Genomic DNA, 18,603 nt, shown 5'->3' on the forward strand with positions numbered 1-18,603 from the left:
TCAATGGACAGTAGTTTCATTTATTATTAAAGAGCCTGCGATTTTCAACGAATTGATGTCATTTTAATTTTTGCAATTAATGTAAAATTTTGTGTGAGGATGAAATAAGTAATTATGCACAAATTGTTTTTCAAAATAGAATGTTTTATAACTACAAGACACGTGGGGGGCATTTTTAATGCAAGTATACCAATAAGAAATATGTTGAATTGGTTCACATTTGGGTGATTTGGGTAATTAATTAATAAGTGAACACGTACAGGTGGAGCCTATTTTTACTATGGGGTGCAGGAGGATTTTTAAGTATGATTGATGTAGCTACTAGACATAAAGACAAATGAAGGCTCACGTGCTTTTGGAGCCACACTAAGGACTAAAAGCTAGAATATCTTTGCCTCTGCAACACCGATCACTTTCTTAAGTAGCAAAACTTTATTTAAGTTGAATGCTAACTGATGTTATATTTCCTCGCAAAGTCCCTGCAGCCTATAACCCTGAAAATCTATGAACTACATTCACTCACCGTGTGTGTTGAATGTAATGAAACAGTCCTTCCTTCTTGTGTTTACCTCCAGTCTGTCAGGATGTCCGCGTGCCACCTCCGCCATGAGGAAAGCCAGGCTCTCTGGAGTGGAAATGCTAACAATAAAGCAGCAACGTGCCAGTAATGGTAACTATAATCACAGCGCACCCACACAACACAGCCAGTCAGGAACATGGATGTAGAATGATTAACTGTGCATAATTTCAATTTCATTAAATAGAGCTAATCGGGGGGGGATTGTGTACACTTTACTAGTAAAGTGTAAATAATAAGAGGAGTGGCTCCAGTCTGGAAGAAGAGAGCTGGCTTCACATGACACTGATTAGGCACATGACACCTCAACTCTGAAGTTTGAAAATTGCTGTGATATTCTGCATTTCATAAAGCAATATGACAAGATCAGGTTGTAATGTGTTTGTGAACATGTCTTAATTTGTAAAATGGCCTGACCGAGGTCTGTCGTTAAATGTGAATGCTGTGGCACTGTGTCTAGAGTCCTACTTAGCTGTAGAAACATACTGTGCCATTTTTGTATCACCTCAGCTGAAGCATAAAGCCTGTTAATTTAATTTATGACTGAGGTTTTGCAGTAAAGCATCAGTGCTCATGCTGCCCCTCCTCTGCAGGGCTGGAGCACGAAGAGGAGATCAAACAGCTGGATGAGGAAATCAAAGATTTAAGTGAATCTAATTCACAAGTGGAAGCAGACATGATCAAGCTTAGAACACAGGTAGGTCGGTCCCTGTGTGCTGCTGTGTATCTGAGCCTGCAGTCGCGTACACCTGCCTTTCGTTGCAAAGCTGTACTGAAACATCCTGTCGTCCGCCGCTCTTCTCCTCAGATCACAACAATGGAGTCCAACCTGAAGTCCATAGAGGAGGAAAACAAGGTGATTGAACAGCAAAATGAATCTCTCCTGCATGAGCTGGCCAACCTCAGCCAGTCACTGATTAACAGTTTAGCTAATGTCCAGCTCCCTCATATGGTAAGGGTCACCAGGAACGGCAAGCCGGCAAGTTACAGAATATTGACAACTGTAGCCTTATAGGAGCTAATTCGTTTATCTGTGTATTTAACTGCAGCCTATTGTGCATGCTAAGTCTAAAGTGTGGAGCGTTGCTTGTCTTTCCAAACAGTGACGGGGAGTTGTGAAATGAGCTTTGATTGGGCATGTAGTTGTTCACACTGGTAACTCCAAGAACTCAGCTGTAACTGTACACAGAGAAGTACTATAATTATTGCAGGTTTAATCATAAAGTGACTGTTGACCATTGTTACACATTTATCTTCCAAAACATCAACGTACTTATATCACTGTATTTTATCACTTAAACTTGTGAGGGTTTTTGTTGTGGTTTCTTCCTCTTTTTTTTTCTTTTCTTTTTTTTTTTTATTATTTTGGCTGGCCCCTGAAAATAAAAAGAAAGAAGTTGCTGTGTTTCATTGTAATCACGCACTGCTTTATCCTCATTGTATCGCTTGTAGTTACTATTCACTGACAGAGGAACGAGTTAAACCTCACTGAAGCAGCCTCCTGAAAGCGGACAACCATTTTTTATACATATAGCCTCCTTTTATATCTTAACAAAGAAGGTTGTTTTTGTTTTTTATTTTGTTTGTTTTATCCATAACAATGAAATAAAGTAAATGTAACTGTACAAACGATACCTCCTCACAACAGCAGCGGGTCACTCATGGCCACGGGTGGGGCTGGCTCTGTATTTGTTTAATGTGGATTATGCCTGTTTTCCCTGTTTTTCCAGGTGGCCTGTACATGACTATATATCAGATACTTCCATCTAGTGTTTATATGTGGGAATAACAACCTCATTTCTCAAAGCCAGCTAACAGAAGTGTGTCCCTCCTGTCCCTCCATAGAAACCACTGGCACACAAAGAGCCTCCTCTAAGGAATAACAGCTGCTTACAGTTGCACCAGCAAGTAAGTCAATGACTCATATAATTGATTTTCCTTTCTTGACGATCTGGATTGGACTCCCTCTATAGGTGTTAGGAAAAATGTGTACAACTTCACAATAAGACTACCCTCATATAGGATTTATAAAAGGTTTATATTTAGGTTATTAACATGGTTGTTAAGGCCGTAAATCATAAACAGTAATAACCAAGTTGTATTGGTTATAATTGCATTGATTCTTTTAACTCTCATAACATCATACTCATAAACTTTTATAGGTTTCCACCATTTAGAACGAGCCACCATTCATGAGTTAGTAGTATTTATAACTGGTAATAGGGAGCCTTGTTGTTCCTCTATCATAATTAGTAGTAGTAGTAGTACACAAAAGGCTTTCTTGTACAATTCATAATTATAATAATATCTTCATAATGAGGACAGCTGCTGACAGTATTCAACACAATAACCAAGGCCTAAAAGTGCGTCAACAACTTGATAAATAGTAATCATTTTTATTTGTACAATAATTTTGGGGGATGTTTATAGAAATTTTATCCTAATTTGAAATATACAAATAAATATTTAAAGAGTGTGAGTGTGTGTGTGTGTGTGTGTGGGCAGGCATCTATCCAAAGGTTTCACTACAAATTTCTCAAGTATATCATGGCGTTCTAGTGATTAGTACTGCTGCCTCACTGCAGGTTTGGGGATAGAAAACGTTCTTAAAGGAGTCTGCATTATTCTGCCTGTTACTCTGTGGGTTACCCCTGTTTACTCCAACGTCCTCCCACAGGCTAAAGACATGTATATTTTGTTAAAGGGCAATTTCTGAAGAGCCCACAGGAATATATTAGAGTGTGAGTGGTTGTTTGTGTCTATACGTCAGTCCTGCAATGGACTGGTGATCTGTCTAAGGGGGACCCTGCCCTTGCACGGTGTCAGCTGGAATTGTCTCCAGCTCTGTTAAGGATAGGTTGTATGGATGATGGATTGATGGATGAATCATGGAAGTTTCAGCTGCTAATGAAATTCAAAAAACAAATTATTTGCTTGTGTCATACATGGGACATACGAGTGACAATTTTTCATTCATCCTGAGAGTTGTGATCCTAACTCATCCTTCACCTCTGCGCTCTTCTAACAGCCTCTGTTACGTGTCTCTGTTTCCTGTAGGAGCCAATAAGTGAGCAGAACTTTGACGCCTATGTGACCACTTTAACGGATATGTACACAAATCAAGACCAGTACCAGAGCCCAGAAAACAAAGCCCTGTTGGAAAACATCAAGCAAGCTGTTCAAGGGATCCAAGTGTAACAATTCAGTACGGGGGGATTTTTGTTCCCCCAGCAGGTGTGGGTGGTGTATTAAATCCACATACAAACAGGCAGTAACGGTTAGATCTCCTCGGTGCGCTGCAGTAACTTATATAGCGTATATATTCTCAATTCTGTTCAATTCTCAAAAAAAAGAGGTGTTATGCGTAGGAAGACCTCAGATAATTTCATTCTGTCTTTCTTTTCTTTTTGGGTCTTGCTTTAAGGAAGAACATAAAAGAGTAAACTGCAAAATAGTTTTTGAGGACATTCACATTTTGTACGTTTTCATATGAGCTGACATAGTGTCATGTAATGTTTCTAGCTGCTCATGTATGCACATTTTTAGTGTATATTTCTGAACAGTAAGCTAATGATAACGGAACATGAGTTCCTTTTATTGTTTGACAACAAAGCATTTTAGATGAAAAAAGTGGATAGTGAAATAAAAACAACAAAAAAAAAAAACCTACAAGCAAGGAGGAAGCTAGTTATTTTTCTCCTCACTGGGTGATTTTGGACTTAATAATTTTAGATGTTTTCTTCTTCTTCCTCTTCTTCTATCTTCTTTTTCTGCTTCTTCTTTTTCTTCTTCTTCTTCTACTTCTTCTTACGTGTAGATTGTTCAAGAGCAAGAAATGGTTTGCGAATTGCTTTATTTTCTGACAATGCTTGAGAAACGTTTGTGTTTTGTTTTGATGACAAAAAAGATGCATAGCTGTAGGTGGGGGCATTTTTAATTGGTGCGCTAACTGAATACAGAGAGGAAACTGACCTGACGTATGTATGAATGTATGTATGAACAGTTATATTGTAAACATCATTACACGGAAACCCGATGGTGGAAATCCCATTATCTAGGAGAAGCAGTTATTTCCTAGAGGAACACATCTGTGCGGTGCATGCATGTTCACATGCTCATCCTTAACTAATCTCAAACAGAAACGATGTGTAAAGACAATGACCTAGACCACATTCTAGCCTTTGTAGTATCAAATCTGCTCAATCTCGAGATCTGAGTTGCTAGGATCAAGAAATGTCTCAGCAATATAATTAAATCATTTCTTTATAGTAGGTACAGGATGCAATCTGCAAAGGAAAAAAAAAGGTTGGGTATATGCAATTTCTTGTTTATAAGCATAGTGGGGTCACATGAATCTTTTTAATATAGCCTATGTAAAATATTGATTTTTATACAAATCTTTTAATACAAAAGTGTTTTTAAAAAAGAGGAGAGAACCTGGACATTGAGATTTAGAAAGGAAAGTATATGAGTTCCACTTTTTTTCTGTACGATTTTGCACAGGGACACCTTCGTTTCCATGTTTTGATGTTCTTACAGGAACTAAAAGCAGTACCCGGACACCTAAAAGGAGGGTTTCAGAGGGTTTTGTAAAGAGTATTTATAGAGTATGACAGCGGGACTTACAGGGTCACTGTCCCCACTTATGTGCCAGTAGACTATTTGCACTTGTCCTTGAAGATATTATCCTTACGTACGGCGGCGTGCAATTTTCCAGGTGACCTCTTTGGCACACGTTTGGAGTAACCACCTGCTCGGAGCCACTGTAGGTGTGGATTTAGTACCACTGAGAAAGGAAGAACAGGGACTTGAAATCAGAGAAGAGGATGATTATAACCATAGCAGTTACACTGTAGGCTATTATCAAGTGTAAAAACATTAACAATGTTCTTTCATTTTTGCTATGTTTTAGGAAGATGAAGTTATCCCCCAGCAGCACTTTATATCTAATCACTGTACAAAGGATTAAATAGTCAATCAATTCAAGGTTTTAAAAAAAGCAGACAAAATCGAAGGTCTGGGCGAAATGAGACCTTCGAGGGGTGATACAATCCAGCGTGATGCCCGTATGCCTGACTGTATGCACCCCTCCATTCTGTTGTTCTAGTTGTTAGCGATCATGTTCAGAATTTGCCTTTTTGAGAGCTAATGCAAAAGGTGCTTGTTGTCCACCTAATTAAATCTCATCTATTGTACTTTACTGTCCTCTTTCAGGACTCTACTACCCATCATCCATGACTGCATAGGCCTTTTTCCACAGCATCGTGTCTGCAGCTTTTTGCCAATATAGTAATGCTTCAGTAGAGTAATAGCTAGTACCAGTTTTTGAATTAATTCTCATTATCAGCAAAAATGGAAAAGGGGTTTTAAAGCACAAACTGGCTGCTCATCTGATGTTGGTACATAAATAACAATTCTGAAAAGAGTTATCTGTGACTATCTATAGGGAACACAAAAAGGTTGTCAAGTATTTAGAATGCTGACTTTTCATATAAATTATTGTGAATTCATCAGAGTTTATTATTTTATTTGAGCCAATTCATTTTGAGATTGATTTCAGTGACCATTAACAAAGACAGGATTTTGTATAAACTATTGTGCTCTCTGTGGAACTGAAGTTTGATTTATTTTTGTACTACACAGCATGGATTTGTTGACATTTTAATTTTGCTATAAATGTGTGAGATCACAAGTTGCTGTGATATTTAATTTATAAATTGTGAACTTTGTACAATTTTTGTCATGCTGGATGTTGACACATCTTACTCTGAATAAAGAAAAAAATGTGTTGCCAAAGGCCTGTAAAAATGATTTTTTGGGGGTGTGTTTATTGTATATTAATACTGCGCGCCAGCAGAGGCCAGCAAACACCCGACCACAGAGCGGTACACATCAGGCGGGTGTCAAAGATTATTCACTGACTTGTCCTCAAATGATATTTCACTACTATAACCACAGTTTTATTTGAAGCATAATAATGAGATGCTTGTGTGACTCATTAATTAACATTCAGATGCATCTAGCTCAATTTGTCACTGAGCCAAGCTATTTCGCCACACAATGGAGTAATTACAGGGGGCCATGAGGCCATATTTGTTATTTTTAATCTTTTATTGGCAATAAAGCCATCTTTGGTTTTCTGAAACCAGAAGAAACCATATTTGGAGAAAACGAGGAGAGGGCAGAGCTGAGGTGGAGTGAGAGGTGGATCTGCTCTACTCTGCGCTCAATTTTGATTTGAAAAAATGATTTCTTTTTGTAACCAGTGTTGCTCATTAGATTAAAACACAGGCTCAGGACATTCAGCTATGTCAGAAGTAAGCATTTTATTATCACTTGGTGTTTCTTTTCATTGCACAGCAAAATTAGATTGATTTCAATTCCTATTTTCTTATTTGATAGTTCCAAAAGAGAGGTGCTTTTAATGAGCAACTAAGGTAGTGTTGATTCAGCTATGAATGCCATAATGGGGCATGTCTTCAAGTTTAATTTGATAAACCTAATAAAATAGGCCAATGACAATATGAGAACCAAGAAAGGCATTGACAGTAGTATAAATGAATGCACTAAGCTAAAATGCCAGTCTGCTACGGGATGGAAATAATGGGCTATGAAGACAAGCTCTGTGATGGAAAACAAAAAAGGCCACATTCCTCTTGGGTTTTAAGCAGAAAACAAATTATCTTATCGAGTATTTGCTTGAAGTAAAGCTAAGCAAAGTACAACGACATGCTAAATGACACTGACGATACTACTATTTTTCCCCGGGTTAATCACAGAATCTTAATAGCTGTATATAATTATAATAATAATAATAATAATAAACTTTGTGCATAGCGAAGAACTGCATTTTCCACTTGTAATCTTGTAAACCTGTAATCTTAGTGGTGATTAAGATTAGTGGCGTGATATGATGTATATCATTGGTGGGAGCTCAGTGGTCCCATGGAGGACTCTTGAAGTATTTAAATGTTGAAATATCTGGTTCTCCTGCTTGCGCTGGTTTGTGAATGATTCCTGCAAAGCTGTGTTCAATCAAATAACTATCCCACCTGGCGACACTCAACAATTACCTTGACTATTAATTTCAGGCGGAAATAATGGAGATGTTGTGCTTTACTATTTATTTATTTATGCCTAAAATATTCTTTTATTGCTGCTATGTTAGCTGCAACCCCTATTAATTGCATTCACTATTATGACAGGGAAGTGCCTTTGGACAGGCAGGCCCTACCGCTGCCACCAGGGGCTCTCCAAACCAAAAATAACCCCACCCCTTACATTTCTTTGTGCATTTTTTGTCATATTTCCATGTCTACAGACACCCTACCAAAAGATATTTTAGGCAAGGTGTCTTATTAAGTCATAACAAGCACAGGCAAAGATATTATTATTATTATTATTATTAACATTAATGGCTTGATTTTGTTTAGGTATGATTCAGTGGGTTGAATTTGATGGATGAATAAACACCCCTCCCATTCTCTGAGAGGGGGGTTACAGACATCTCAATTTCCTACAACACAGTCGCTGCAGGAAAGCACAGAGTAAAGTTCAGTTCCTGGGGAGGCTCAGGTCCTTTAATGTGTGCTTTGGGATGTTGCAGATCCTTTTCTAGGTCAATGAGGCCAGTGCATCATTCTTTGGTGCCGTCTAACTCATCAGACTGTTAACTGACTTCTCTGCTTGGTTGTGAAGAGGAAGATTATGCTGAACATCACACTGAGTGTTCAAGACATGATGAGAAACGTGACAAGAGATCAATCCTGCGGCTGCCATCACTCTGACTCTAAAAAAATAGTTTCCCCTCATACTGGAACAGACCATCTATTTAATAATTTTTTTCATTGGATGGGTATATTTCCTGAAGGGCATGGGAATGCTCTTTGGATATTCCCCTATGGTAATTCAGCAAATCTTTTTCTAAACATTCCTCAAACATTATGTAAAGGTCACAAAACAAACCTAACTTCCAACTAACTTTTGGGGAAACTGGGATTACTGTTTACTTTATATACAAGTAAGCCAATTAAGTGGGTTAATAGATTTCGGGCTGCTTTGTCCACTCAATTTCATATTAGACAAATTCTCATTTGAATCCGTGCTCTGTTTGAATCAGTTATACACCAGATCCAACGCTGGCAGGATACTTTACGGATACTTTCCGCATTGCGTTGGGGTTTAGGCCACACGTTCATACCCTAAATCACACGTATATCGTAAATGAGAATACGATCCAAGACACTTTAGATCCTTAACTAGCGCTGATTAGTAGCGTTCACTCAGCAACAAGCTATATGATTAGGACAAATTGCACATGTGGTATTGTAACGTTATTTCACAGCTTGTGGGCTGTTGGGGAGGGGAGCGCTACAGTAACATAACAATTCTTCATGCCTTCTTAGATTGAAACTTCAAAAGTTAGTCCACGGTACAAATCGAATAATGGTGTTCTGAGTGTGTATAGGACTGGAACCCCCCCCCCTCCTCCCTCCTCTCTCTCTCCCAGCAGAGCTAACCCGCTGCTCGCTGTTAGTGTGTGAGAGGGGCAGCTGGCGGTCTGTGCTCCTGCTCGGCTCTCTTGCTAGCAATGGCGCTGCGAGCGGGCCAGCTCTTTCCTCCGTGTCTCCTCGCCGTGGCTTTGTTAGCGCTCGCCTGTGGACCACAGTTCGGACTCTGCTGTCCGAGTCGTTGTCTGTGTTTCCGGACCACCGTGCGATGTATGCATCTAAATCTGGAGACCGTGCCGGCAGTGTCTTCCCAGACGACCATCCTGTAAGTAGCTTTTCGGGTTTTTTTGGGTTTGTTTTTTTTTTTTTTTTTTTTTTTTTTTGCCCTTGAATTGAGCCGGCCCTGAGGCTCAGCGGGACGGAGAGCCCGTGGACGTCTCCCGCACGTCAGCCCCGCTAGCGTCACGCTGCTCGTGAGACGGTGGCGCGTTGACTGCTTAAGCATCTGGATGGATTTCCCAAGTTGGCTCGAGTTTAAATTTCAACGAAAACACTTGCGGGAACACGTCACTTCGTGGCAATGTCAGAGATTATGACACTGCCCGGTGAGCTTTCGCAAACGTCTTGCCACCTGCCGGTAAGCCCAGCTGGCCGCAGAAGTTAATAAAACGGGGGGGTTTTTTAAGGGTCACACAGCTGCTGAAGTCAGAGAGTAAGGCTACCCGGTGGAGCAGCACCGTCCATTCCCTTCATGGCATTTAACCGAACACACAACTTGACTGCAAGTAAGATGTAGTCTAATTAGACGTGAGCGAAGCCACCACAGCCTTTCCTCGCTCAGACTCAGCCTCCAGTGCCCTTATCATCTTTATAGGAAATCATTTCCAGCCAAAACAGTGTGTGTGTGTGTGTGTGTGTGTGTGTGTCTGTGTCTGTCTGTGTGTGTGTGTGTGTGTATGTGTATGTGTCTGTGTGTGTGTGACCAAGTGGATTTCATCTCACTGTGGACTCTGGATGTTTTGTTTTGTTTTTTTCCCAGATTGTGGAGCAGTTCCTCGAGCTGCTTCTCTCCTATCAGTTTGGTCAGAGAAATTTCATCGCACTGGTTAAATTCCATGTTTGAATTTCTGAAGTGAAAGAGATGAAATGCTTCCTACTTGACGGGCACTTGTGAATGTGTCCTGGTTGCTTTTCAGTCAGCAAAGGAAGGTGTTTCTCTGTTTTAGCTGCAGTTTCTCAAGGCCACAATCAGAGAATACCCCCCCCCCCCATCTTTGATTGTCCTCTTCTGCATTTCATAATCACTGACTATAAATAGTTTCATTCAGGCTAGAAGCAGGGGGCAAAGGGTAACTCCTGCAGCCTATACCATAGCAGCACACTCAGAATTAGTCTTGTACTCTCCCATCTGGATTTAGCCCACAGACTTGAGAGGAACCTATTGTATGGTGCAGTCCTGCTCAGATACACTCAAAGGAAGCAGATTCCACTCTTCACACACTTCCACTGCATTGAATATATTGTTTAGGCGCTCTGTAGGATGTGTCTGAATCTGATCAGAACAGACGGACATGCTGTGGTTTCCCAGGAACTCACGCTGGAGAGCTTTGAAGTTTCAGCCACTTGTCGCTGTTCCCCCCTCACCCAGCTGTTCATGTCAGGACATGAATACTTTTTGTACCTGGCCTTCCCTTTCTCCGCTGTAGAAAATGTTCGAATGGTGGTTCGCAGCTGGAAAAACCCAAGCTGAAGCTCAAGTAGGTAATGTTGCAAGGAAATGTCTGAATGTCAGGAAGAGTTGTGTTCTTACAGCTTTTGGTCTGTGTGATGAAATTAAGCCTCATATGTGCTGCCAAACTGGATTGAAAACATGCTTTTTAACATAGACGTTTTGGGAGTTTTCAGTGTTCAGCATCTGATTTTCTTTTTCCTGATTATTGGTTAGTTTCTAACCAATGACTTTAGGGTTTGAGTTTCCTTCTAAATCAATGTAGGATTATGTAACAGGAGATGAGGGCCTTTTTCCTATGTGTGGATATGTAGACTCTTGACCTGGAGCAATGCGCTGAATAGGTGTAGGGTCTGCATTCCTTCCTCCACCTGGCAGCAGGCTGTTAGAGGAATTTAAGACAACAGCATCATAAGAGTGAGAGATGAAAGTTGTGAGCAGGTAGTGCAACCTGAAGGCAACTTAAGCAGTTGTCTACTGTTGCCATTCGGGGCAACAAATCAGCATTTTACTGTGAAGGGAGACTCCAGTTTTATTTCAGTTATTTACAGCTGTACTCTTTTCTGGAATTATTGAATTTGAATAGATTGTTTTCAATTTGATTACATTTCCTTCATTTTCAAGTCAGGTGCCTTGTTTTATAAAGTGAGATTTCAACGTCTTATAATAAAAATATATAAAAATAAAATAAATCTCCCAAAAAAGTGAAAAATATTGGACCTTTAATTTATGTGTTTTTCTGAGATCCAGTTATAACAGAATGCCATTAGTTTTCAATATTATTGTATTCAACTTTTGGAATCTAAAAGAATCTTTCTTGATTTCTTCTCGGCCACTGTAGTAGAAAATAAAAAGTCCGGGCTTAGAAGTACTACTGCACACGGGCCTTGTGCCAAGAGCTTTTCTACATGACATTTCAACCAAGAAACATGGACGTTTTTCCCCCAGATTTTTTTTTTTTTTTTTTTTTTTTCTTTTCTAGTCTTTCTGGCCTACATTTGTTTTTCAGCTGTTTTCTCTGAGGTCTCACTGTTAGAGGCATGAGAATAAATTACATTTCTTCCATGTAATGACACTGCTGCATCTCCTCTTAGGGAGTTTAAGAAATGATTGATTTTGCATCAGTGCTGTTTTGCCAACATCATATATAAAGTTGTTTTACCACTATTACCTAAGCAGCTCAAGAGAAAGAAGCAACATGATGTATTACCTTTTTGTATGGATCAGTGCTTGTCAGTATATTGGAGGGGCTTCAGTATAGTGCTGCATATTTGGATATCTTTGCTGTTTACTTATTGAGTGTAGCATTATGAAATGTAAAAATGTTTTATTGCAGTGCCATAATAAGCACACACATACGTCTATCTGCGTGCTTGCAGCAGTAGGAATATGTCAGTAAGTTAATGTTGTAGAACACTAACCGGCTTGTTTTTGTCTTTTGCAGCGCTGCGATTTTAGCATTGTATTTTTAGGGCATTGTACATTGGCAACCCGGCTGTCCGTTTTGTTTCTGCCACACTGTGATGAGCGGGGCCCTTAGATAAAATTTCATACTTAGCAATTTGCAGAAGGTTTAACATGGTAGTTTGGCACTGTGAGGATAGCTGTCAGTGTATCATTGTGTTCTTGGTGGATCTGTCTCTAATGAAAGGAATTTGTTGATCATTAGGGAAATATGGTGTTTATGGATGTCGAACGACTGGTGAATCATTTCAGTGGTGGTCGATGTCACAGTCACTACACTACATGCACAGTTAAGTTGAGCTATGGTTATAGCTCGGTTAAAGTCATCCAATCGGACTTCTGTCCTTGTCCCAGTATACATGCAAGGGAGCGAAATGACATCGCCTCCACTACGATAGGTGGCAATATGCACTCTTTCGGCTCGTGGGTAATGGGCCATTACCAACTGACCTATGACGTCACAGACCACAACAGAGGTGGAAAGAGAAAAAGATCAGTGAACTAGCAAGTTAGTGACTCAGAGGTAAACTGGCACGATGGTGGACAACCACCTTGCAAATTTGTACATATCGTACTTTCTGTACAATTTCCGGGTCATAGCTTGGCACAAAACGTAAGCACATGCGCAGATCACCTCCTCCAGCTCCAATCTGACTGTCTTTATACATGCAGCAGTAGCTTGACTTTCAGGCGAGCTAACATATTTACATGTACTTTAAAAGTCCAGTTTTAGTCGGACTAATGCAATAATTAGGTGTTTTTTGGTTTTTTTTTAGGTGTCATGTAAATGTACGTGTCACCAGGTCACCAGGTATGCTATGGGCTTGGCTGCACATCTGTGATTTCAGCTTTTCACCAGCTTTTATGTGGAGACACGTTTCTGCGGCAGCCTCTGTTGAGCTCTGCCTGCTAGTGAGCAGTTAGCCAGCTCTTTCTATGTCTCAATGTCTTCATGTCGTTTACCCCTCACCCCGCTCAACGCCCCCAAAACGGTGGCTCAGCTTGACTAGGTGATGGTGTTAGTGAGTCAGGGAGGGAAGGTGGAGTTTCATTGTGTGGAATTTGCTGCAGTCAGGCTTTGTGGGGCACTCAGTCCCTGCAGCATTATGGAATGCAAAGCCAGAAATCCCCAAAGCTTTGCTCATTTGCACAGAGAGATTGGGCCCAAGATAGTTGTTGAAAGGAACTCCGCTGGCCCCTTCCTGTGTCCATCTAGTGCAGATCTGCTGGTAAATTTGGGGGTAACACGCTTTCACAGGTCTTCTAAATTGTTTCCTGATGATTAATCTTGAATGAAAAGTTGACTTTGCTTTTAAACCTGGACCTGTTTTTGGCACTTGTTAACAGGCTTTAGTTAAATGTTAAAGCTCTACAGGTATGTGTGCAAATCCAGTTTATTGGGATACTGTTCTTCAAGGGCCAAGGCAGGTTCCAGCAAATGAACACAAAACAAATAAACAAATTTGTTCTCTTTCTTTTTCTTTTTTTACAGCACCATTAAGACATAATGCAATTCAATGTAGTTTAGAGAGACATGGAAATGTATTAATTTATCTGTCTTCTACCATTTATCCATTTCCGGGTCACAGCTCACGTTGTGTGAGGGTGGGGTACACCCTGGACAGGTCACCAATCCATCGTAGGGCCAACATACAGAGACAGAGGCCAATAACCATCCACACTCAGACCTACGGGCAATTTAGAGTCACCCAAACATGCTTATCTTTGGTTGGTGGGATGAAAGTGGAGTACCTGGAGGAAACCCATGCAGGCACAGGGAGAACATGCAAAGTCCTCACAGAAAAGCCCCAGTCTGGGAACTGAACCCGTGAGACAACAGTGCTAACAACTGTGCTGCCGTGCTGCCCGCGGGATGGAAACGTATTAGATAAATAGAACATTAAAAGAACATTCAAAAATGATGAAAACAGCAAGGTTGCTTATAACAGGGAAACATTTCTTCAGTGCTAAAAAGACAAACAAATGCACAAGCTGCAGCAAATAATAAGCCATGTGCTATCTTAAAGTCCTAGAAGTAAAAACGGGAATCAGCAGTTTAGTGCATTAGTATTCAAAGAGATGTATTGCAGTCCATCATACCACCCACCCAATACAACAGCCAGTAAAGTAAAGGATGAGATGACATTCACATTTATGACACTCTTATTCCAAGTAGAGTTGAGGTAAAAGACACCATAAATGTTGCTCTGTTAATGTGCCACGTAGAAAGTGATACAGTGAAAGCCACCAAACTGTGTGTATCTTACAGGCCCATACCAAACTAAAGGTCAATGCTTCCATCTATTGTTCCCTGAAGTCTGTATGTGTCCCGCCTCTCTTATGGAAGTGGCTCATTTTACTTGTGATGACCTTCAGCTGTATTTAGCACTCAAAATCCTCCAGGCTCTGCAAGGTTTTGTTGCTGCACTTACTCCCCTGACAACAAACAAATCCTTGTCATTTTTAAACCGGATGCATTTTGCAGAGGACCATTGCAACCGTGTTTGGAGATTCTGGTTCAGCGTTCCCACCAACCAAGCGAGGAGCCAGCTATGTTCTTGTTTAAGTAAGAATGACTCACGCTTGCCTTAGAGTCCTTGGCAAGCCCACTTGGGCATGTGTCACAGAGCAAAATGACTTCCCTGACCTGGGAGGGAGAGTATGAGTGGAGAGGTCCACACATGGCATTCAGATGCTGGTGAGTGAGCTGGGCAGCCGCCAAGTTTACTCGTCATCCTGGCTCAGTGAAGAATTTACAGACACCTCTTCTGAAAATTTCCTCGCAGCTGTTGTCCCTATTCTTGCTTGGCTTGTGAATACACAGAAGCATTCAAAAATAGTGTGTGGTGATATGATTTCAAATCAGTTCCTGGGTTTGTTTTTTTTTTTTTTTTATTTGAATTGGAAGTGCGTTTATACAGCAACTATAGTATAATACCTGTGTCTGTGATTATTAATCTAATGTTTATTTGCACTGCCTTTTGTTGTCCATGTTAGATTTCAGGTCAGAGGAAATATAATGTTTTATTATTTTTATTTTTGTACCTAGACAGAGGTATGTTTTAAAAAGAACCATCCTTTTTTCAGAGAATTGCTTTACATTTAACGTATTCATTCTTTTATGTTTTCAGTTTGACAATTAAATGAAAAACATCATGTTTTTTGTTATTTGCATTTGATAATGTACTGAACCATGATTTCAAAACTGAGGTAGGCTACATACTGAACAATGACTTAAGCGTACTGTTACCCTCCTACTACGGTACCTAGCAGTGTTTTTAAATGGGGACTTGGGACTAAAAGATAAAGAATTTATTTAAAATTTAAAATTACCTCTCACTTGATTGATTAGTTCAGTAAACATTTGTCTAATCAGTTTATGGTCTCAGTCTCTAGTTTCATGTCTTCATCAATAAAAAAAATTATATTTTTGAAGTTTCCATTTTGAGGAAAAAAGGCCATAAAGCAGGGTATCATAAGGGAGTGATTACTGTGTGATGTACACATTGGACCACACATGTCAACCTGCCTGACGATCAGGATAGAGTCCATAGCAGGTTGGAACCAGCCTTCACTCCTTGTAAGCGCCCCTTTCTCCTCCAAATGTTTCCTTTGTTTCGCAAAGGAGGTAGTGGACAAATTACAAACGGAAGGCCCCAAAACTGCAGCCTCCAAGCCAACGTATAATGTCATGGTGGGCTTACACCAAAGTGTAATGTTGAGAAATATAATTTAGAAATAGTTGCAAGGCTTTAGTTTTAAGTGATGAAACTAGTTTTTGGAAAATTGGTGTAATTGTTGCGTCAAGGATTTGTATTATACAGTTGTAATGGTGTCAGATCACTATTTGCCTGATCCACAACTTAGTATCAGACTAGATGTCACTAAGGAACAAAATGGGATTGGAACATTTTCAGCATCAAAAGAACTGAAATCTGTTGTGAGACTGTCTTTTTGGCATCTTGTTAAATCATACACTCAGTCAGGGGCAGTATACAGTGTTTGAATATCCAAAATGTAACTTAAGGTTATCCAGTAGTATTGCTAATAATAGCAGCAAAAACAAGCCTCTGACTTGTAATACTGGAATCCACTGTGTTGCTTCCAGCTCCAACATCTTGTGCTCAAGGTAAATACAATACAGCATAATTCTCCTGTGGGAGGGCAGTTATTCTGTCCCTAAATCACCTCAGCGCACCCATTCAACCTGTGGTGTTGTCTCTGACACTGTGTGCTCAAAACACTGCAGAAGATAGTCCACACTGTCTGGTTTAAATAGGTCATCCTGATTATCTTTTGAGACATGCCAAGCTCATGTTTGGTTCATTTCAAAAACTTGCAGTGCGAACAAAGGAGCTTGATAGTAAGATCTCTAGAAAGGTGTAGTGTACATTTTTCTCTGATTATAATTGTTCATTTTTAAAGTGTTTCCATGTTTGTTGCTTCAGCTCATCAGCAGAGCATGTTGAGTCATGGGCCCACCATCTTGTGTGGGCAAATGACATTATTCTTTGTTTCCAACAGGAACTGAAATGCTCCTTTGTTGTACTCTCGCTATATTAGTGCTATTGCTGTCGAGTTCTCAATGCTCCTTCATAACTGAGCTGAGGAAGGGAGTCACCTTTGAGGCAAAATGTGGAATAGTCTGTTAGCTCCTCTGCAGGGTTTTAACCTCATTACTCATAGCTCCATCTGGCTGAGTGTTGTCAAAACAGGAGCTTACAGACTCATTTAAATGGAATAAATATAATGCATGTTAAATGATTTGTGAATTTTTACTGAAGAGTGGTTTGTTTACTAAATGCCCTTGTTTCTTCTTGTATTTTCTATTCCTCTATGGATAAACCTTGTATAAAACATCACAGAGCAGCTTTCTAGGCTGCCTCACTCCACTGACACTGTAGCAACTTCACAAAAACAAAGAGTTGCTGAGAGGCTGAGGTCGGGCCTTTCCTTTGCCTGACACGCTTAACAAAGAAATCACTGAGAAGCGGAAAAATACGTTTTTTAAAAATTTATTTTTTATTAACGAAAAATAATAAACTCATGATACTGTGCATAAACTCATAATCAAAATGAGCACAGTAATCAAAGAAAATAGTGGTCAACAAGTAGTCTCTGTCTCTCTCTCTTTCACCACACAGGTGAGAAGGTGCCTATATTAATGCCACATCCCTGCCCATATCCATATGGCCTACTTCCCTCATCAACGTGATCACCCCCAAAAAAAAAAAAAAAACTAAATAGTATTATAAACAATAACAAACACCAATATTTAAAATTCAAACCATCATACTTCTACAAAACACCTCCAAATTCATTCATGGCTCCTACAGATACAGTTTAGTCATTATTTTCTGTCGGTCATTATACAACAGTGGATTTTTCACTTTCATGCCTTGCTCTTGATTTAGATGTTATGAGCTGGTGTAAGCCTTTTTGCCCTGAGGAAGGGATGAAGTGTGATTAGCGTGAAACAAATTACTCTCTGGGTCAGGTTTTGGCATATACTCAAGGTTTTTATTAACAGATCTCCAGACAAAACAATCACTCAGACAATTGCACAGTCCAGGTCAGAGCACCGGTGCTGCCAATCTGTCAGCTGAAGGTACTTTTCAGCCTGACTCACTGACTCCGGACCTGAGAATGGCCTGTGAGATGTACTGGTCCTGATGTCATCAAGACACTCATCCACAGCTGATTCTTCGGAAACACCTTGTTGCCACTGGCAACATTCTGCTTGACTCTGCCTTCTCTACAAATACAGTCACTGCAGCCATGGGAATGGGACAAACACACTGCCAAAACTATTTAGGGCTCAATGACATTGAAATGATTTTGGCTGATATTGCAAATGCTATGAGTTATGATTTTAGATGGTAAGACAATTTTGAAGTAAAAAAAAAAAGTTGTTAATTTTAGTGTTTTAAACTAATGAGAAATTGTGTTGTGAACTCTTAAAATGGCCAGTTTTGTAAGAATCCATATTTTTATTGGAGAGATGGCCCAATCTCATGTCAACTTCTGACAACATTACCAGGTAAATTCTGGTGTTCTTCATATCTGAGGTTTTGTTTGGTGTCATTTTGGGGTAATTGCTATTGTTCATGATATTGTATTTCTTTATAAAGTGTAATTCTTTACTAAAATAAAATTAGCATGGTTTTCCTTTTTTGCTCACTTCACTTTTATCAGCGTTGAACAACTTTTGCTTACTCGAATAGCAAACAGCTAAAAGGGTGTGTATGTGCGCGCGGGTGTGCGCGAGTGTGAGTGAATATTAGCTATGTCCCACTTGCTCACTAGACCTGAATCTGTCTGCAGTGAAATTTAGCTTTAAGCGTGACTTGTATTTTTGAAACAGATCTGGAGTGTTCTGTTTG

At 39.9% G+C, this 18,603-nt stretch overlaps 2 protein-coding genes across 3 annotated transcripts in view; both read left to right on the forward strand.

Moving 5' to 3' along the window:
* myt1lb (myelin transcription factor 1-like, b) overlaps positions 1-4,278 on the forward strand; it is a 30,993-nt gene extending 26,715 nt beyond the window's left edge. Inside the window, exons 14-18 of the mRNA XM_029494290.1 lie at positions 576-670; positions 1,171-1,274; positions 1,386-1,433; positions 2,423-2,485; positions 3,635-4,278. Coding sequence (XP_029350150.1) covers positions 576-670; positions 1,171-1,274; positions 1,386-1,433; positions 2,423-2,485; positions 3,635-3,775 — 451 coding nt within the window. The 3' untranslated portion in view covers positions 3,776-4,278. The remainder of the gene's footprint in view (positions 1-575; positions 671-1,170; positions 1,275-1,385; positions 1,434-2,422; positions 2,486-3,634) is intronic.
* A 4,832-nt stretch (positions 4,279-9,110) lies between these two features.
* Positions 9,111-18,603, forward strand: part of pxdn (peroxidasin) — a 51,778-nt gene continuing 42,285 nt past the window's right edge. For both annotated transcript variants that reach the window (XM_029494157.1, XM_029494158.1), the window contains exon 1: positions 9,111-9,352. In XM_029494157.1, the coding sequence (XP_029350017.1) occupies positions 9,168-9,352 (185 nt within the window). In that variant the 5' untranslated portion in view covers positions 9,111-9,167. The remainder of the gene's footprint in view (positions 9,353-18,603) is intronic.

This window comes from Echeneis naucrates, chromosome 22, assembly GCF_900963305.1.
Source record: "Echeneis naucrates chromosome 22, fEcheNa1.1, whole genome shotgun sequence".
In the NCBI taxonomy this organism is placed as follows: Eukaryota; Metazoa; Chordata; class Actinopteri; order Carangiformes; family Echeneidae; genus Echeneis; species Echeneis naucrates.